General features: G+C 41.0%; 1 protein-coding gene across 1 annotated transcript in view; it reads left to right on the top strand.

Annotated features, from left to right (window-relative positions):
- Positions 1 to 20,942, top strand: part of gstcd (glutathione S-transferase C-terminal domain containing) — a 188,916-nt gene that overhangs the window by 146,917 nt on the left and 21,057 nt on the right. The window contains exons 6-8 of the mRNA XM_033022145.1: positions 5,014 to 5,129; positions 6,986 to 7,030; positions 10,254 to 10,382. Of these exons, the coding sequence (XP_032878036.1) occupies positions 5,014 to 5,129; positions 6,986 to 7,030; positions 10,254 to 10,382 (290 nt within the window). The remainder of the gene's footprint in view (positions 1 to 5,013; positions 5,130 to 6,985; positions 7,031 to 10,253; positions 10,383 to 20,942) is intronic.

The raw sequence follows: 20,942 nt of genomic DNA, 5'->3' as shown, positions 1-20,942 counted from the left end.
TATCTTCGGTTTAAACCGGCATCTGGGGTTCCTTCCTACACATACTGCTTTCTAGTCATCTGGCTACGTGGGACTGACCATGTCACTCGCATGCCTGACATCAAACTACCGAAACAGTCTCCCTATTTCAAGCACTTTCATGGGAGACGATTATTAGACGGAGAAGAAGATTCAAGGATGTGCTTGAAACTTCCTTGAAGAAATGCAAAATCCTCGCTGACTCCTGGGAACATCAGGCCCAAGATTTCTCAACCTGGAGAAGGAGCTTTCAGGATGGCATTGAAAATCTCAAAGCGTGGGGAGGTCATGCACGTGGCGGAATGAGAGGACCACCTCACAAACTACCTACAGTCTGTGGAAGAGCCTATGATTCCCATATTGGCCTTTTTACCACTGAACCAGGGTGGAAGTGTCATCCTCAATCCCAAAGAACTGCATAAGAACAATTGGTTGCCTAAGGAGAAGGCAGGAACGGGGTACTGATTGGGGATGATCATCTATGATCACATTGAATGGCGGTGCTGGCTCGAAGGGCCGAATGGCCTACTCCTGCATCTATTGTCTATTGTCTATAGTCTATGCCAACCTATACACTCGGTAATCTATATTACTAAAAGTCTGTTCTTGACCGGTTTTGGCCATCTGTGCTGCGATTTCCGAGAGAACGCCGCCACCTACGGCCGTCATTTTTGGCCACCTCGCTCAGAGCCCCCCTCCGCCGCATGTGTGCCGAGCATTTTTCCCGTCGATGGAAAATGTCAGAGATATTAATGTTTTTACAAAATTCCCCATTCTCTCTGCTGCCCCTGCTGGAGGGAGGGGGAGGGACTATAAAACCAGGAAGTGGTGTGCCTCAATCAGTCTCTGCAAGTGGTGTGCCTCAATCAGAGCTCTGAATGACACTGAACAAATGTCACCACAGCTGTTAGTGGTTATGGGGTAAAAGGAGAAAATTAATAATATTAATATAATATCAAGGGGGGTAATTAGCGTGAGTGCGGGGGGGGGGGGGGATAGTTAGTGTGTGTGACGCTGCATGCCGCCTCCCCCCCCACAACCGCACGTTGGGGGAACATACCCAACGGGTCTGCACTTGGTCTAGTACATGTATATAAGTAAGTGTTCTGTGTAGTACTATACACTATACTACACTGGATCAGGCAACTGAACCATCTTACTAACAACTAGAGAGCAGTCCTGAGCTACCATCTACCTCATTGGAGACATGGTCTATATTTGATCGGAACGTTATTCACGCTAATTCCTTTATCATGTATCTGTACACTGTGAATGACTTGATTATAATCATGTATTGTCTTTCCGCTGACTGGTGGGCACGCAAGCAAAACTTTCACTCGGTACACGTGAGAATAAACTAAACTAAAACTAAAACTATACACATGTTACTTCTTTGCCCAGAATATGATAGGTATTACAAACCAAGAACAGGACACATCTCCAGAACACTGTACAATGACAATAATCCAACTTACTCATGTCAAGATAACATGCAAAAATATTTTCTGCCTCTTTATTGCATCTCACTCCTTAATTCCAATCTCTCGCTAGGCAAATATTTGCTTGGGAGTCAAAATAAATACTTAAACTAAAAGCAGAAAATGCTGGAAACACTTAGCAGGTCAAACAGATCTGCCGGGAAACAGAGTTAATGTTTCATGTCAAAGATTGTTCATCAGAGCTGTTCACATTCAGTAGTTTCTGTTTCCAGTTCTGATGACAGATTTTTGACTTGAAACAAGTAATTTTGCTTTATTTTATGCAGATGCTGCCTGACCTTATGAGTGTTTCTGGCATTTTCAGTTTTTCTTTCCAGATTTCCTGCATTAGTATTTATTTTGGATTTTCAACTGAAGTAGTTTGGTGTCAAATTTCATTTGCTAATATTCCTGTCAAAAAATAATGCATCTTGTCACTGAGTTTAAAGTGCTTTATAAATACAAGTTGTTCTTGATGTGGAACAATATATAATGTAAGGTTGATAGTGGAACTTTAACATATGCAGTCCACCATTGATTTTCCGGTAACTAGTGGTCTGGCGCCTCCTTTAATCCAGCCAAAATTACAAGAGTGCACTTAAAATCCCCCCCGAAAAGGCCGGGTGAGGTGTCTGATCTTGACCTCATCAGGACTTCTGCAGCCGATCGGTGGGTGGAATTTTCCCCCTGTGGCCAGGGATCTGGAAGTCCGGCCCAGCCGGAGCTGGCAGATCTGTTCCCATAGCTTACTTCCAAGGCTGACTTTGTGGATTGGTATCTCAACTCCTCACCGGTACCGTATGACTACTCACGGAGGCCGTGACCTCTGATGGTCTGGAGAAATGGATAATCCAGAAAGGCTCTGGAATCAAGGGTGCCGGAAAATCGGTAGTGGACCTGTAAACAACAGATGCATCAGTACCTTTCATGGTGAAATTAACTGTTGCTCAAGGAACCAGTTTGCTTCACACTGCCAGGCAGGCACATCGAAGATAAGTTAATTTTGTTAAGGTAAAATCTTTACTACCTGAAAGTTTCCCCTCCTCCTTGTTCCGCTTCACCGTCACCCCTCCCCCCCCCCCCGCCCCCACTCCACCCCCACTCCTCTCGCCCCTGTCCTATCCCTTCACCATGTGGGTGAAGTTACATTTTGGAGGTCTCAACATTTGGAAAGGGACAAATGTCATTTAATGACTGGGTGACCGCTCATTCTTATTTTGTTTGCATGTCCCTTCCAACTCTATATTATCACTTTCACCCCATCATATCTTAGATTGTGCGCATGTGAGGCAAGTTACTGAACAAGGACTGTGTTATTGAACTCAATAAATCAACAAATCAGTGCATTTCAAGTGAGCTCTAACTGCAGAATAATTCTTCCACAGAGTTATACATATGCGAAAGAGACTCCAGTCTCTTCCAGGTGGAATCAATGTAAAAATAAATCATGCCAAAATACCAGGGTCGAGGCAAGATCATTAGACTGGTGTTGGCAGGGACGGGGGTTGGTGGAGTGTGGAAAATATTGGTGGGTGGAGATCACTCCACTCCAGTGGAATGTTGTAAAGTGTGAGTTGCAATAATTCATATAAGAAGTTTTGGTGCGTTGACTTGAAAGTTAAGAAGACATATTCTAGATTAATGTCTGTATCCACATCAGTATTTCAGCATGAAAATCTACACAGCGAGGAAAATATGATCGCATTAAAAGCCACAATCCACTTGTCACCAACAGTACTGAGTCACGTGCATTGTTTATTCTCTTATTAAAGCATTGAAAAAAATCACTTCATAAAATTGCAGGTTGATATAGCAAATATGCTGACCATCAAACGGTGAAGGGTGTGGTGGGGGCGGGGGAAGGTTGGAGGTTATGAAGAATTGAACATAACTCTATGCTCACCATCTAAGCTGCTGTAAAAATAGTTGACAGTTTCATATTCCCAGTGCCCATATCACTGGCAACCTAAACAAGTCCCTGCACACTGATGCAGTGATCAAAGAGGCACATCAGCATGTTTACTTTTTTAGGATGTCTCAGTACATTTGACATGTCCATGGGGATTCACTTGAACTTCTACAATATTCTGACGGGATGCATCACAGCCTGGTATGCAGTTGCTCTGCTGTTGACCGCCTCAACCTGTAGAGTGGTCCATGGCAGGCTCATCACCCGTTTGCATCCAGTTCAGAGTTTAGTTCATGGTCACGTGTACCGAGGTAGAGTGAAAAGCTTTTTTGGGTCCTTGCTTACCAGTCAGCAGAAAGACTACCGTGTGTTGCTCTAGGATAAAGGGAATAACGTTTAGTGCAAGACAAAGTACAGAAAAGTCAATTTAAACACAGTTCGAGGGCCTCCAATTAAGTAGATGGTAGGTCAGGACTTATCTCTTATTTGTGAGAGGATGGTTCAGCTGGAAAAAACTGTCCCTGAATCTGGAGGTGTGCGTTTTCACACGTCTGCACCTCTTGCCTGATGGGAGAGGGGAGAAGAGGGAGTGGTTTGATTATGCTAGTGGCCTTGATTATGCTGGTGGCCTTGCCGAGGCAGCGTGAGGTGTAGATGGAATCTTAAGTCACATTGCATTCGGAAGGCTGGCAGTATAATCAAGGGTGCTTGTCACCCTGGCCATTCTCCTTACGTGCCTACTTTCTAGGAGAAAATACAGAGGCCCACTTCCAGACTTAAGAACTGCTTCTTCCCCACTGCTATCAGACTCCTGAACCAGTCAGCTCTTTCACACTCCCTTCTCAGAGGTGCTGCCACATACTCTTACTCTTAATTTTACCTCATTTGGTTATTCTGTCATTGGCCTTCATATTTTTTGCACTACTTTGGATTGTACTACAATATTGCACTATTTGTCTGTTTTGCATTCATTGTATTTATTCATCATTACTGTATGCATACTGTTTACTCTGTGAACATTGTGTGAACAAGGAATTTCATTGCAACCTGGTGTATATGACAGATTCAGATTAGTCTACATGGCAATAAACTGATCTAAATCTGAGTATCTCGAGCTGTGAAGAAAAGCAGGTTGATGGAGCTGAGGTATGGATCCATCATGATCTAATGCCAGAAGTGGCACAAATGCATAAATCAAATCAATTTAATTTAATTTAATTCAATTTAATTTAACGTCACAAAATTTTATTTTTCATTTCATGAAATTATGGGGATGGATATCTGTAAAATATTTGATTTGATTTTGCAAGTCATTAAATATGAATATACATTTTTTTTAAAGTGGCTCAAATGTTGAAATTGATTATCCAAATTTTTATTATGCAAGAGGTTTCCTTGAAACTATTTGTTGCCAAGCCTTAAATACGTTCCTTGCTGTGATTGAAAGTTTAACCGACTGGAAAGTACAAAGCCAACTCTCGTTTATCAGCCTATCTGTACGTTACAACAGTGACTGCAAAGCAGAAAATATATGGCACCTGCTGACTGAAAGTATGTCTGATTTTTACATTGATAGATTTTTATTTTGCCATTTACTTGTTCTTACAGGAATGCTCTCCCCTGAACGTGCTGTGAGGAAGCAGCAACAGTTGGACAACATAATCTCCATTGTGACAAAATTGGCCAAGCCTGGTGATACGATTGTTGATTTCTGCAGTGGCGGGGTAGGCAATTTAAAAATCTTTGCTAACTTTAAGTTGCATTGATTCATAGAGTTATGCAGCATGGAAACAAGCTATTCAACCCCACCTTGTCCACTAAGATATTTAACTAACACCCTGGGTTCATGGGTGGACATCAAAACCATCCTGCATCACTTTGCGTTTTATTATTCAATCAACATCTCCGAAATAGATGATCAGGTTGTTAACATACTGGGAGCTTGCTATGTGCAAGTTAGCTGCAGCCATTTGCTACTTTACAGCAGGAGTCGTTTGCTGGCTGAAAATTAGCAACCAGAGATTTTAAAAGGCGTTATATTTTAAGTTCATTTATTTTAATTATTATGTTCATGGTTATATATTTTGTGCATTACATTTGAATGTTTTGTCCATAGTATAGTAGTCAGATAAGATTATGTTGAAAGTTTTGTCTTAAAAAGCATATAGAAATACATATGAAAAACTCTGATAATTTTTTGGTGGTTTGGGTGACATAGTGGTTTTCAAGCATGTACGTTCATGCCAAAAGCCCCGTAGTTTAAAAGCATAAATAATTTTATTTTAAATCTGATAAATTTACCAAGGAATCTGGAGCAAAGATAAGTGGAGTCATGGAACCGATCAGCCATGATGTGATTGAGCTGTGGACTATGATCACAGCACTGAGTGTGATCTCCTGCAGAAAGGATTTATCTACAGTTATATAAGTTCATAGGTAGTGAAGTTGTCGGATTTTTGTTTTGTATTTCGAGATACAGCGTGGAAACAGGCCCTTCGACCCACAGAGTCCATGCCGGCCATTGACCACTTATTCACACTAGTTCTATGTAATCCCCCGTTCACATCCACTCCCTACACACTAGGGGCAATTTACAGAGGTCAATTAACCCACAAACCCGCACAACTTTAGGATGTGGGAGGAAAATGGAGCACCCGTAGGAAACCCGCGCAGTCACAGGGAGAACGTTCAAATTCCACACAAACAACACTCGAGGTCAGAATCAAACCCGGGTGTCTGGTGCTGTGAGTCAGCAGCTCTACCAGCTGTGCCACTGTGCCATCCTCTATGTCTTAGAATAGTGTGGTATGTTGGAATACACTTTACTTGAAGTTTATTAATTGTGGAGAAATACATCCCGTAATCTTTATTTTAAATAATAAATTAGTGCCTTCATTTGTAGTTGATGATTCCAGTTTGACAGCAGATTCAAAACAGATGAATTTCAAAGCAATACAGCATCCTGACATTGACTGATCCTCTGTCTCCAATGATTTAATTGATACTTTATTGTCACATGTACCTAGGTACAGTGAAATGCTTTGTTATGCATACAACCTGTTAAAATCATATAGCAGACCTCTCCCTGGAAGTACACAAGTGTCGCCACGTTTCTGGCGCCGACAGTTACAAAAGTTCACCAAACTGTGTCATCTACTGCCTGCCGCCGCACGTGGCAGCAGGCGCGCCCTCCCCGCCAAGTCCCCCATCGTTCTCGTGGCCCCCCTCCCATGACCCCCCGCCGGGTCCCCCCATCGTTTGCAGCGCCTCCCCGTCCCGCTTTATCCCTCTTCATTCTCGGCTGATTCCCCACAGATGTTGCCTGATCCGCTGAGTTCTCCCAGCAGCTCAGATCTCAGATTTCAGCACCTGCAGCCTGTTGTGTCTCTCTGTTAATCATAAACATGATCATTTTGATGTCACGATTTCTGAGAGTGGAAGTTTTAAGTTCCATATCTGGTTAAGCCTGAGTTCCCAAGAGTTCATCTGGCAGGAAGGTAAATAAAGATGTCTGCCTTCGCCGGTGTATGCATGTCGGGTCTTGAAGTGATTAACTCAGCTGTGTGTTCTGTGTTTGCAGGGGCACCTTGGGATAGTCCTAGCTCACACCTTGTCATCGTGTCAGGTACGTGGTTTTAAAATTGTTCCAATTATTCTGCTTAGTCCAGAATGAATTTTGCAACTCAGGATGAGAACTCTATGATGGCATGTCAAGGGAGTCAAGAGTGTTTTATTGTCATAGGTACCAGAACATTGAAATTCTTTACTTGCAGCAGCACAACAGGTTAGTAAACACAGTACTCAATAGATAATGCAATAAATAAACATTAAAAAATGCTCAATAAATTAAAAAAATATATTGTGCAAAAAAACAAAACAAAGCCCAAAGTCCCTAGGGCGACCAAGGCAGTTTGTAGTTTGGAGTTTAGTTGGACTTCGTAACATTCATGGCCTTGTGGTTGTTGGGAAGAAGTTGTTTGATTGTTTGCACTATTATTGTTTGTTTGTTGTTGTTGTTGTTGGTGTGTGTGTGTGTGTGTGTGTGTGTGTGTGTGTGTGTGTGTGTGTGTGTGTGTGTGTGTGTGTGTGTGTGTGTGTGTGTGCCTTTAGTCAGAGGGTTGTGAATCTGTAGATGTTATTGCCACAGAAGGCTGTGGATGCCGAGTCAATGGATATTTTTAAGGCAGAGATAGGTAGATTCCTGATCACTATGGGTGTCAGGGGTTATGGGTAGAAGGCAGGAGAATGGGGTTCAAAGGGAAGATAGATTAGCCATGAATTGATGGGCCAAGTGGCCTAATTCTGCTTCTATCGCTATGAACTTGTATACACTGAACTATTTTTTCTAATTTATTATATTGTTTACAGTACTATGTTTACATATTCTGTTGTGCTGCTGGAAGTAAGAATCTCTTTGTTCTGTTTGGAACATATGACAATAATGCACTTGACTCTTCCTGAACCTGGATGTTACAGTTTTCAGCCTCCTATACCTTCTTCCTGATGGTAGGAGTGAAATGAGACTGTGACCAGGATGGTGTGAGTCCTTGATTGTAGCTGCCATTTTGAGGCAGTGCCTCCTGTAAGATACCTTCGAAGGTGGGGAGATCAGTACCCGTCAAGGACTAACATATGCATATAGCAAAAAATCAGTACAGGCCCACGCACACAGGTTAGCCTGAAGCAGCTAAAACTGCATTGTGAAGTTCTGTCAACATTTTCTTTTCAACCTGCTCACCATCTTTCATATGTTAGGCTTTGGGCCAAATATGTATGCTGGTCTCTTTCATCAAAATCTCAAGTAACAATCATCTTTCTCCTTCTGTGTTCCATCCCGCATCATCAGGAAGAGATTTAGTGTATGATACCTGCAGCTGACTCCACAGCTTGATCTTAAAATCCATCAAGCTCACAGTTTCCTGCATGCTTTCTAGCTTACAAAACTCAGAAATGCTGACAAAAAAAACTTACAAAGGGCAGTAAAATCACCCAAAAGCTGACAGTTCAGTGCGTAATGTACACAAATAAATGCTGGAGAAACTCAGCGGGTGCTACTGCACCCGCTGAGTTTCTCCAGCATTTTTTTGTGTACCTTCGATTTTCCAGCATCTGCAGTTCCTTCTTAAACACAAAAGTTCAATGCGTAATTCAAGAAACTGGCCTGTGACTAAAGCCTCCAGCTCAACAAGCCAAAGATTAAATAGTTTTTTTAATCTGTTTAGATTTCAGGATTGTTTGTGTTTTGGAATCACACTACATAACGTAATTTGTTTTTCGGAAGCCACAACTCAATGACATGTGAAAATAAATAGTTACAGTGGTATGCAGTGGGATATGAGGCAGCTTATATTTCATGTTATGCTCACTTCTGCAGAGTGGTACTGGATTTGAAAATTTTCAACTGGTAATGCAATATATAAAAGAAGAGGAAGAGTTTGGGGATTGGAGCCATATATCCTGGGAACTGTATTTTTTGCCCTTTGAAGCATTTGGGAACATGCTGTGATTCAGCATTTGAAGTTAAAAATAATTTAATCTGGAATGGCTTTATTTATTTAGTTCTATAGTAGTTACAAATGTCAGCTTCCTTGATCTTGCACCATCAAAAAGTGAATGTAACACAGGAGGCAGAACTTTAATAAATGCCAGCTGTTTGCTTTTTGTTCACAGTGTTTATGTGACACTCTGTAAATGAGTGTTCGTGGCCTATTTCTTAGTAATATGGCAATAAGTATTGTATGTTTCCATGGCCATTATTTCACTGTAAATCTCCCAGACCCCCCACAGTGAATGATCAACGTGATGTTCTTCCACAATACTAAACCTAGATTGCATGCAGGTTATTCTATTGCTTTCTAGTCTTACCCCTGCTTTGAATGTATCATTTAGAAAATGTCCAAGCTGTTTATTTCAATGAAGCAACTCCCCACAACATTTGAAATATAAACAGAAAATGCTGCAAATATTCAGCAGGTTAGACAGTATCTGTGGAAAGCAAAACAATGTTAACATGTAAAAACAAACACCCTTCCTTTGACTGAGGGTTCCTGACCTGAAATGATCGTTGTTTTCTCTCTACAGATGCTGCCTGACTTGCTGAGTATTTCCAGCAATTTAATTTTTATTTTAGATTTCCAGTATTCCCTAATACTCATTTTTGATTGTAATAGAGTGAAATTGAATGTTAGGAAGCAGCAAGTTTATCTCAAATTTGCTTAAGGCACCACTTTTGTTTTTGCAGCACAGAAATTTAACTCCATTTACTTCTTCAGTATAATTTATTTTAACTTAATTTATAATTAACTATCTATTACCCTTGTTATTGGATACATCTCTGTACAATCACCTCTCAACCTGATCCTCCAAGGATAAAGACCTATCCTGCTCAACCGTTTCCTATAGTTCAGGCCTTCTGATAAAAGGTCATCAGATCACAGAGGCTCAGCTGGTAGAGCAGCTGCCTCACAGCACCAGAGACCCACGGTCAATCCTGACCTCGGATGTTGTCTGTGTGAAGTTTGTGCTGTCTCCCTGGGACCGCATAGGTTTCCCCCGGGTGCTCCGGTTTCCTACCACATCCCAAAGGCAAGCAGGCTTGCAGGTTAATCGGCCTCTGTAAAATAGCCCCTAGCGCGCAGGGTGTCGATGTGAAAATGGAATAACATAGAATAGTGTGAATAGGTGATTTATGGTCAGTGTGACACAGTGGGCTGAAGGGCCTGTTTCCATGCTATGTCTAAACTAAACTGACTTGAATGTTAACACTGTTTGACTGTCCACACATGCTGCCCTCTAAACCTTCCTAGCATTTTCTGTTCTCTTACTGTTAAATTTGATTTGCGTTCCAGGTAATTTTAGTGGAAAACAAAGAAGAATCCTTAGAACGTGCCAAAGACAGATGCGACAGCCTTGGATTACAAAACGTCTGGTTTCTGCAGGCAAATCTGGATTATTTCACAGGCTCTTTTGAAATTGGTGTAAGTGAACAGCACAAAATGATTAAGGAAAAAATTATAATGTTTACTTAATTTATTGTTGCCTCTTCTGGAACTGCTTAAAGTGGGGAGGCAGGGTTTTGCAAATACTGGCAGACTACTATCCTACTCCACCTTGATAAATTGATGCCCAAGTGGTTTATTGTTTAGATCATAGGCACGATGGCATCACCTGTGAACATAATCCTCTATTCATCTGATGCCAGCGGGGGGTCATTAGATCTTGGCTGTGAGTGAGTTTTGTGGTTGATTAGTTTACAATTTTTTCTTGCGTATGGAGTGCACAGCCTAAAGTTGTAGGTTAACATGTTCTATTTGATCTTTTGTTTGTTCACGTCGGGTTGATTGCATTAGTCGAAACAGGGTGGACCACGTGAAGGTTGCAATCTCACACCCCATTAGTTTACAATGATTGAAGTAATAACATGTTAAATATTCAGTTCGTCTAGTTTAGTTTAGAGATACAGCATGGAAACAAGTCCTTTGGCCCACCAAGTCCATGCCGGACATTGATCACTCTCTCACACTAGTTCCATGTTAACCCACATTCACATACACTCCCTAAATACTAGGGGGAATTTACAGGCCAATTAGCTTACAAACCTGCACATCTTTGGAATGTGAGAGGAAATCCAATCACCCGGAGAAAACCCATGCAGTTACAGGGATAACGGGCAAACTCCACACAGACAGCCCCGGAGTCGGGATTGAACCTGGGTCTCTATCACTGTGTGACAGCAGCTCATAAGTTCATGTGATAAGGGCAGAGTTAGTCCATTTGGCCCATCAAGTCTACTCCGCCATTCAATCATGGCTCATCTACCTTTCCCTCTTAACTTCATTCTCCTGCCTTCTCCCCATAATCTCAGACACCAGTGGCAGACTGGCCAGGGTGTCAGCTTGCCCGATGGCAAGTGGACCCCTGATGAAGTGGGCCCCCTATATAAAGTGGGCCCCTGATGAAGTGGGCCCCCTTTGTCTCCTGGCAACCAATATTTTTTGACCCAGTCCGCCACTGTCGGACACCCATACTAATCAATAATCTTTCTATCTCTGCCTTAAAAATATTAAATGACTTTGCCTCCGCAGCCTTCTATGGCAATGAATTTCACTGATTCGCCACCCTCTGACTAAATAAATTTCTCCTCATCTCCTTCTTAAAGGAACGTCCTTTTATTCTGAGGCAACGACCTCTGGTCCTAGACTCTCCCAGCAGTGGAAACATCCTCTCCACATCCACTCTACCAGCGACGCCCTTGTGCCGTTTTATTTTACAACATATCCTGGAATATCAACTTTCATACTTCATAAAAATAATACGTTAAGAATATGAACCGGAAGAAAATGTATGCTATGAAATCAAAAGGTTCTGAGGAAAGAGGAACAGAGTTAATGTTTCAGGTTGGTGACCTCTTCATAAAACATCCCGACCTAGAAACATAGAAAAATGGGTGCTAGAGTAGGCCATTCGGCCCTTCGAGGCAGCATCGCCATTCAATATGATCATGGCTGATCTGAACTATCTCTGTTTCTCTTTCCACAGATAATGCCTATGTGGCAGAGTGTGTGGCAGCATTTTTTTCCTTAATTTATGTTGATATTAATTATTTATGTTAAATGAATTTTGTGTTCAAGGTGATGTTACTCTTAGATATTGGGCCACTTTATGGCTTGGTGCTAACCTTTGTTTGGTGTGGCACTTGTGACGTATGCTGGGGTAGAAACGGAGAAAACTGAAATTATCTGCAGTTCAGGCAGCATCTGTAGAGAATGAAACTGAATTATCACCTTCTTGTAGTTATTTATGAAACAAGCTTGGCATGAATATGTCATCCTCGAAGTGATGAATCCATTTTATTGTATTGATACAGTTGTTTTGATATTTATCTTCTGTTCCAATTTGTGTAAACATTTTCACATTTGCTTTATTATTAGCTAAGTGTAAATATAGAATTTTCCAATTACTTTAATCGTTATAATCAGTTCAGGAAAGTTTTTATTCATTCATGGAGTATAGACATTGCTGGCAATGACAGCATAAATGTCCATCCATACTTTACTGCGTAGACTAAATGACGAAGAGACATGTAAGCTACAAGGGGTATTTATGGGAATCCAGTACTCTACTTTGATTTAGAGCTATTCATGGTCATCATCAGTGAGAATAATTTTGGGTTAAATTCCAGGTTATTTCCCTGCTGCCAAGGTGGGATTTGAACAAAATGTTATGAATTGTTAGTCCAGGCCTGTAGTTTACCACACTGTGAGTTTAACCACTACACTTGCATGCGGTGTTGTCCAATACACAACCTCGGGATATGTCTAATTAGGAAGCAAATGTAAATAACTGTATTGATGATTAATAAAAGAAAAAACATTGAAACATAGAAACATAGAAAATAGGTGCAGGAGTAGGCCATTCGGCCCTTCGAGCCTGCACCGCCATTCAATATGATCATGGCTGATCATCCAACTCAGTATCCTGTACCTGCCTTCTCTCCATACTCCTGGATCCCTTTAGCCACACGGGCCACATCTAACACCCTCTTAAATATAGCCAATGAACTGGCCTCAACTACCTTCTGTGGCAGAGAATTCCGGAGATTCACCACTCTCTGTGTGAAAAATGTTTTCCTCATCTAGGTCCTAAAAGATTTCCCCTTTATCCTTAAACTGTGACCCCTTGTTCTGGACTTCCCCAACATCGGGAACAATCTTCCTGCATCAAACGAAGTAACTGGGACTGTTGTTGGTCATGTGATCATCGTATTCAATTATGCAGGGTATACATGTGAAGTTTCATTATTTGATGTTTTGCTGGAAGATAAGGGAAGGAGCAGGCCATGTTTGGTTGAGAGTGTTATCTCCTTGTTGAGTAATGGTAGATGTAAACTAAATATAACTGTACTTTACCTAAGTTAAATAAGTTTATTCGATGCAGTGAATGTCAGGTCTTTCCTATTAATATTGGACATGTGGCTAGTTGTAATTTCCACAGTCTTACCTGTGACTTGTTCGTGGCTTCTCATAGAGTTATTGAGCCAACCCAACCCAACTTGCACATGCCGACCAAGATACCCCATCCACCTGCCCGCTTTTGCCCCATATCCCTCTAAACCTTTCCTCTCCATCTACATATGCGTGTACATGTACATGGAGAATACTTGCTTAAATAGCATGGTCAATACTTGCATCAGTAGTTGCTTTAATTTCCCTTCTCACTGGTTGCCCATTATCTCCACATTATTGCAGCAGCTAAACTGATGGGTTCATTTCATAGAGAATTACAGATGCCGGTTTACAAAAAAAGACACAAAGTGCTGGAGTAACTCAGAAGGTCAAGCAGCATCTTTGGAGAACATTTTCTAAGCTGGGAGTTAGAAATAAAAAGGTCTAGAGAGACTAGAAGACAGGTTGGGGGGGTCACTGTAAAAGGGTCCCAACCCAAAATGTCACCTATCATATGTTCTCCAGTGATACTGCTTTGGGTTCCTTTTGGGCTTTTTGTTAGCCGGACATCAGATTTATGATGTAAATTATCCTTACAAAATAGTTTCTTTCAATATTTATGCAAATTTATGTTGCTATAAGTTTAGTTTAGAGATACAGTGCGGAAACAGGCCCTTTGGCCCACCGTGTCCGCACTTACCAGAGATCCCCGTACACAAGCACTATCTTAAGAGCAAGGGACAATTTACAATCTTAACCAAAGCCAATAAACCTACAAACCCATACGTCTTTCACGGGGAGAATCTACTAATTCCATACAGACAGCACCCATAGTCAGGATCGAACTTGGGTCTCTAGTTCTGAGAGGCAGCAACTCTACTGCTGTGCCACCTTAAAGTGGTTTCATTTATTAATGGGGAAGAGAAGTAAAAGGTGAATCGACAGACAAATCCCCAAGATCAATGCCAGAATCATCCCACTCTGTTAAACGTACCAGTCTCATGCACTTTGATACTTTGCAATGCAAGCTCTGATTGACACCATGTTTTGGAGCCGGCATTCCAGCGTTGGTCCTTTTTTTGTCACGGTAGACTTGTGAAAGCAATCTGCCCAGCATTGTCAGTGACCTAGAACAAGGAAGTGGCTCACAGCACTTTTGTGTGTACGACAGACATTCCACATGCCATGGTCACTGAACCTGCAGCTGAGCTTAGTTCATATGCGATTAGGATCTTATGAGGGAACAGGAACCTGGTGTCTGTCTATCACAACACCATGAAATGAACCCATCAGTATAGGAGCAACTGTTAAGATAATGGGCAGTCAGTGAGAAGGGAAATGAAAGAGATGACCGATGCATCAGTCACTTGCTCCATGCTTGCAGGGATCATGAATAAAACAACGTACCTTCATGTGTACCAAGGTACAGTGAAAAGCTTTTGTTGCGTGCTAACCAGTCAACAGAAAGACAATACATGATCACAATCAATCCATTTATAGTGTATAAATGCATGATAAAGGAATAACATTTAGTGCAAGGTGAAGCTTGCAAAGTCCGATTCAGGATAGTCCACGGGTCACCAAAGAGGTAGATAGTAGTTCACACTGCTCTCTGGAACTAGTGTAATATAAAGATGGTGCAGATCAGCTGATTGTATATTAAACCAGTTTCAAGATGTTGAATTACCTATTCCCGGAAGCATGTTTCTTTTTTATTGTTCAAATGGCCAGCAGCAAAGTTATGCAAGTTTTTTCAAGTTATAATATATAATTTATAACTTTATGAATTGGTATTTTCAATGATTTCAAATGTTTGATCTTTCTAACTTTCAACTCCCAATCATTTTTTTTAATTGCTTCTGGTCACCTGGGATGTTAATTAGGGAGTTCATTGAATAGATCAAACAATTTCAAACAAATGTATTTGGGATTGGTATTGTTTTTTTAAATTGTCCTGTATACTGAGATATAGTGGAAAAACCTTGTTTGCGAACCACACAGCCAGTCATACTATACATGACTACATTCAAGTCATATACGAGTACAACAGGTATTGCACAGAGAAAAAATACCAGAGTGCAGAATATAGCGTTGCAGCATTATATTGTTACAGTTACAAACAAATGTGCAGATTTTTAAAAGTACGAGAGTGACAATGAGGTAGGTTGGATGATCGGGATTGATCCCTTAGTTTATGAGTGGACTACACCGATAATAGTGGGGATGTAGCTGTTCCTGAATCTGGTGGAGGCATGCCAAACTTCCTTAAGGGCCTGTCCCACTGCGGCGACCTAATTGGCGAGTTTTGAAGAGTTTGATTTGACTCATACTCGCAGCATGGTCGACGCGAGGTCCTAGGAAGTCTTTGTAACTCTCCTTCATGCTCGAGAGTAGTCCCTGCGTACTCGAGGCCTCAGCTAGGTCGCGGCATATTTTTCAACATGCTAAAGAATGCCTGCGAGTAAAAAAAAAGGTCGCCATGGAAAATAAATCCCTATTTTTTTTTACTCGTAGGTTTAGTCGAAGTAGTTCGTAGTAGGTCGGCATGTTATTCGTAGGTAATCGAGGGTATTCGAAGGTAATCAAAGGTAGTTGAAGATAGTCGTAGATAGTCTTCAACACAGTCGAAGGGAGATCGAAGGAGGTCGTCTTCAATCTCCAATATTCGGTGTCCAATTTTCCTGAAGCTAGTCGAAGCAAGTCAAAGCTAGTCTTCAACATAGTTGAAGGAGGTCAAAGGAGGTCTTCAAAATAATCGAAGGAGGTCTTCAACATGACACTTTTTCAAACTCTTCTAAACTCGCCAATTAGGTTGCCGCAGTGGGACAGCCCCTTGAGTCTTCTGAGGAAATAGAGGGGAGGGTTTGTTTTCTTGGCCAATGCTTCAATGTAATTAAAACCTCAAAGGTTTTATTAAATGTTGCCTAATGGTCTTTATTTGTTACAAATAGAAAAAATATTACATTGGCCATTTTTGTATTGGTATTAGTTTATTATCGTATAGGATGCCGATATGCATCCTATCCAGGCAGACCATAGTAAGTACACTGGGTAGTGCAAAAGAGAAGACAAATAGAGCGGAAAATAGGTTGTGTAGGAAGAAACTGCAGATGTTAGTTTAAACTAATGATGGACATGTCCATTGCTGTGCAACCTGCTGAGTTACTCCAGATTTTTGTCTCTATCTTAGGAAAATAGATTGTTACAGCTGAATTACTGTTACAGAGTGCAGAATTTAAAAATGCAAGCATCGTAATGAGATAGTTTGTAAAATTTTATGGCGGAGATTGCAGATGGATGAGGATATACTTGGATGAGGATATCTCATGTTATTCATATGTTGTTTATTGCTATTATTATTGAATTATAAAATGAGTTTATTGATTTTACAGGATAAATGAAGTCAATTTTACCTGTACCTTTAGTGAGCATTTAGAGTCATAATATTTTGCAGTATATTTATTGCTGTTAAGAATTAGACAGCAAAGCCCCTGAATAAAACAACATAGAAATATAGAAAACCAAAAACATTGCATTAATCTTAACATCATATATTTAAATAAACCATCATGTATTTTAATTTTGCAATAGCTGTCCATCCATCAAAAAAGAATGCAGTCCCAACACTATCTGGTGTTTTAACAAGTTTGCACAGGCTATTCCTCGTAGAACAGTAGCAACGGCAATGGAAGTATACGATGGTGGTGGAATTAGTATAAATTGAATTATGCGCCAGTCATCCTCCATCAACTATAGGCTACAGTCTTGTCGTGTGTAATGGAAGCATTAGGTAACTCATTAGTAGTACATTTGGCATTGGCAGTGAGCATTGGGTTTCAAAGTATATTTGAGTTCCAGAGAATGCAAAGAAAACTAATGTGATAATTTAGCACATTTTAACAGACTTGATGATCAAGGCTTCAAGGATAACTTCAAGAAAGAAGTTGAATTATTTTGCAGGACGCCCCAAAAAAATCAGCCAGTGTGGCATTTTCTTTTAAAGTGTAGCCATTGTTGTAATGTACAGAAACACAGCAGCCAATTTGGGGTCTATAAAATTCCACAAGCTGCAAGGTATTATGTTTTGAGAAGGAATACTGTAGGTGACATTTCGGGTCGAGATCCTTCATCATCAGTTTGAAGAAGGGTCTCGACCTGAAACGTCACCTATTACTTTTTTCCAGAGATGCTGCCTGACCCGCTGAGTTACTCTAGCTTTTTGTGATCTATCTTCGGGGTGTAAACCAGCATCCTTTTTACATGGTATTATGTTTTAATTGTTAATTGAAGAATAAAGATTGGTCAGGAAACCAGTGAGTAACTGTTAATTGTCCAATAGGACATTTTATCGTCCCTTGTTTAACGCTGTTGCCCAAAGGTAAAATTCCTCTCATACTTATCCAGCAACAATTTGAGGTTCAACTTACTTTTGTCTGTCACCTTACTGGTGCTACATAGAAATACTGAGGATAACTGAAGACCAAGACACTCTCGATCTGTTTTCATACTTTTCTATGCAGTAAGAGGAGAACTTGGCCCCTTTACCTTGCACCCTATTCAGAATGTTTGTTCTCAATGGCATCAATAATGTTTTCAGACTGATTAACATTGGTGGCTTTATTCAGGACAGTGGGAATAAGCGACAAAGTACATGAACGTGCTCCTCTCACACACTCAGACAGGACTGGTGACAGCTGTGGAAGTGGGAAATGCAACACCAGCACCACACTGCACCACATTAAGGTTTAAAAATAGGCCTCACTTACTGCAGGCATTTGTTGATTTGAATCTGATGAAGTGAATAAGTAAAAATCTTTATTCTCATTTAAAATTATATATTTTTAAAATCCTAAACTCATTAAACTAGATTGCACAGTTTTGAACTTTTTTTCTGCTGCAGACATCCATCCAGATCTTAAATCTAAATGTGATTATCCCCCAAAACGGATTGAATTCTGAGTATGAAATCACCTGCTATAATTGTACATGTTGAACAATCCCTGTCAAAATCTGGATGGAGTGTGTATGCTGGTTGTGATAGGGCTCAGAAAGCTGCCATCAAGTACACCTGCCTTTCAATCTAATGAAGGGAATGCCAAAGCTTTTACCGAAAAGGAAAGCAGCTGTCGTGCATCAAATTAGTTGCGAAGTACTGGGGGGATGTTCAGCTTCTCTCACTGACAGTTTGCAGCCTGTCTCTGCGTACAGAATTCTCTGGGTTAATCTGGACCCAGATTGCACCATTTGCACCAGACTAAAAGCTGATTTCAACTTGCAGGCAAAGTGGAATATTTCCTCACTATCCTGACACCCGGTGAACACCTCGAGTAATGGGAACTGCATGCGGGTCGAGACAGGAATTATTTAAAGGAATCCATATGGGCTACAGGGGAAATAAAAATTGAGTTAATTTTGCTCCTAGAAGTGGCAGATACGTATTAAATATTCAAAAAAAAACTCAGTTTACAAATTGTGCAATCTAGCTTAATAAATTTAGGATTTGTTTAAATCACCAGCAGCCACGTGAGGCAGCCAGAATGCCTGGGTAGGAACCCAACTTGTATATTGCATATATCCCATGAACTACAACACTGTAAATTAACTGTGACTGGGTGGAGAAGTGGTAGAATCTGGGAGAATATTCTCCCAGATTACATAGAAACATAGAAAATAGGTGCAGGAGTAGGCCATTTAGCCCTTCGAGCTTTCGAATATGATCATGGCTGATCATCCAACTCAGTATCCTGTACCTGCCTTCTCTCCATACCCCCTGATTCCTCTAACCACAAGGGACACATCTAACTCCCTCTTAAATATAGCCAATGAACTGGCCTCATCTACTTTCTGTGGCAGAGAATTCCACAGATTCACCACTCTCTGTGTGAAAATTTTTTTTTCTCATCTTGGTCCTAAAAGACTTCCCCTCATCCTTAAACTGTGATCCCTTGTTCTGGACTTCCCCAACATCGGGAACAATCTTCCTGCATCTAGCCTGTCCAACCCCTTAAGAATTTTGTAATTTTCTATAAGATCCCACCTCAATCTTCTAAATTCTAGCGAGTACAAGCCGAGTCTATACAGTCTTTCTTCATATGAAAGTCCTGACATCTCAGGAATCAGTCTGGTGAACCTTCTCTGATAAGAGGGAGTGTCCGGGATGAGACGTCCTTAATTATGCTGGTGGCCTTGCCAAGGCAGCGTGATATGACAAATAAACACACCGACTCCTGCTGCAAATCAACCTATGTCTGCACCTCACGTTGCCGCGAGTATTCTTATTCTAACATAGTGGATAAATGGGAGATATACAGAAGTTTATGAATCACCTTTGTACGTTCTCCCCGTGACCTGCGTGGCTTTTCTCTGGGTGCACCAGTTTCCTCCCATGCTCCAAAGAAAGGTTTGTAGATTAATTGGCTTGGTAAAATAGTTAATTGTCCCTAGTGTATGCAGGATAGTATTAGTGTGCAGGGATCGCCAGTCGAAGGTGGGCCAAATGGCCTGTATGTCTAAACTAAACTAAAACTAACTAAACTTGAATCATTCACAACATTCTTCTGGAAATTAATCTTCAAATCCTGAAAAGTTCAGGGTAACTCTAGAGGGTTGGCAAACTAAGCTGAAGGCAAGCCGAGGTTGATATGGATTAGTCTGGACTTCTATACAGGAAAATAAAGATTGGAGAAATGACACGGAAAAGTTGAAATTGTCTTTCTAATACTGTATTTACCTTATTAAAGAGGTAGCAGAATAGTTTAGTTTAGTCTAGAGCTACAGCGATGAAACAGGCCCTTTGCCCCACTCAGTCCACGCTGACCATTGATCATTCATACACTAGTTCTATATTCTACACAGTAAGACCAATCTTTACAGAAGCCAATTAACCTACAAACCTTTGGAATGTGGGAGGAAACCAGAGCACTCGGAGGAAACTCACCGGGCTCAGGGAAAACGTATAAACTCCGCGCAGACAACACCCACATTCAGGATCGAACCTAAGTCTCTGGTGCTGTGAGGCAGCAGCTCTACCATTGTGCCACTGAGCCACTCCTCATCAAACAGAGGTGAGGAATATGAAAGCATAAACTAAATTGAATGCAAGGAAAAAGAAAAGTGCATTGTTTTTATTGATTTTGTTTTGTAAAGTGGACTGGAGGTTGTTCTGCTCATCAGTCTCACTTATTAGCCGTCCCTCCTACGTGTCTTTGGATTAACGGTGTGAAGATTCTCAGACCGCTTAAATGTTGTTGAAAGCATAACTTGGACTCGCTAAGTTACTCCAGCATTTTGGGTCTATCTTTTATTGAAAGCATAACATCTACTGTAGTATATCCAGCTGAAAGCAAGGTGCCCAAGCAATATTAGGGCAGATAGAAAAATACTTAGCATGAGACGTTGGCCTCGCCAGCAGCCCGTCTGTCCTTTCGATTTTTTTGGTTATTTTTAGTGCGTCTAAATGTATGATTTAATGTTTCTCGGTATGTTTTATGTGAGGGGTGGTGGTGGGGAATAGGGGGAAACCGTTTTCAGTCACTTACCTCAACGGAGATGCGACTTTTCTCCTTGACGCATCTTCGCCCCCCCTCCTGGCCT

The sequence above is a fragment of the Amblyraja radiata genome, chromosome 1, assembly GCF_010909765.2.
Source record: "Amblyraja radiata isolate CabotCenter1 chromosome 1, sAmbRad1.1.pri, whole genome shotgun sequence".
Taxonomy (NCBI): domain Eukaryota; kingdom Metazoa; phylum Chordata; class Chondrichthyes; order Rajiformes; family Rajidae; genus Amblyraja; species Amblyraja radiata.
The sequence above is the reverse complement of the archived record's forward strand: the minus strand, read 5'-3'. Positions and strand labels throughout refer to the sequence as shown.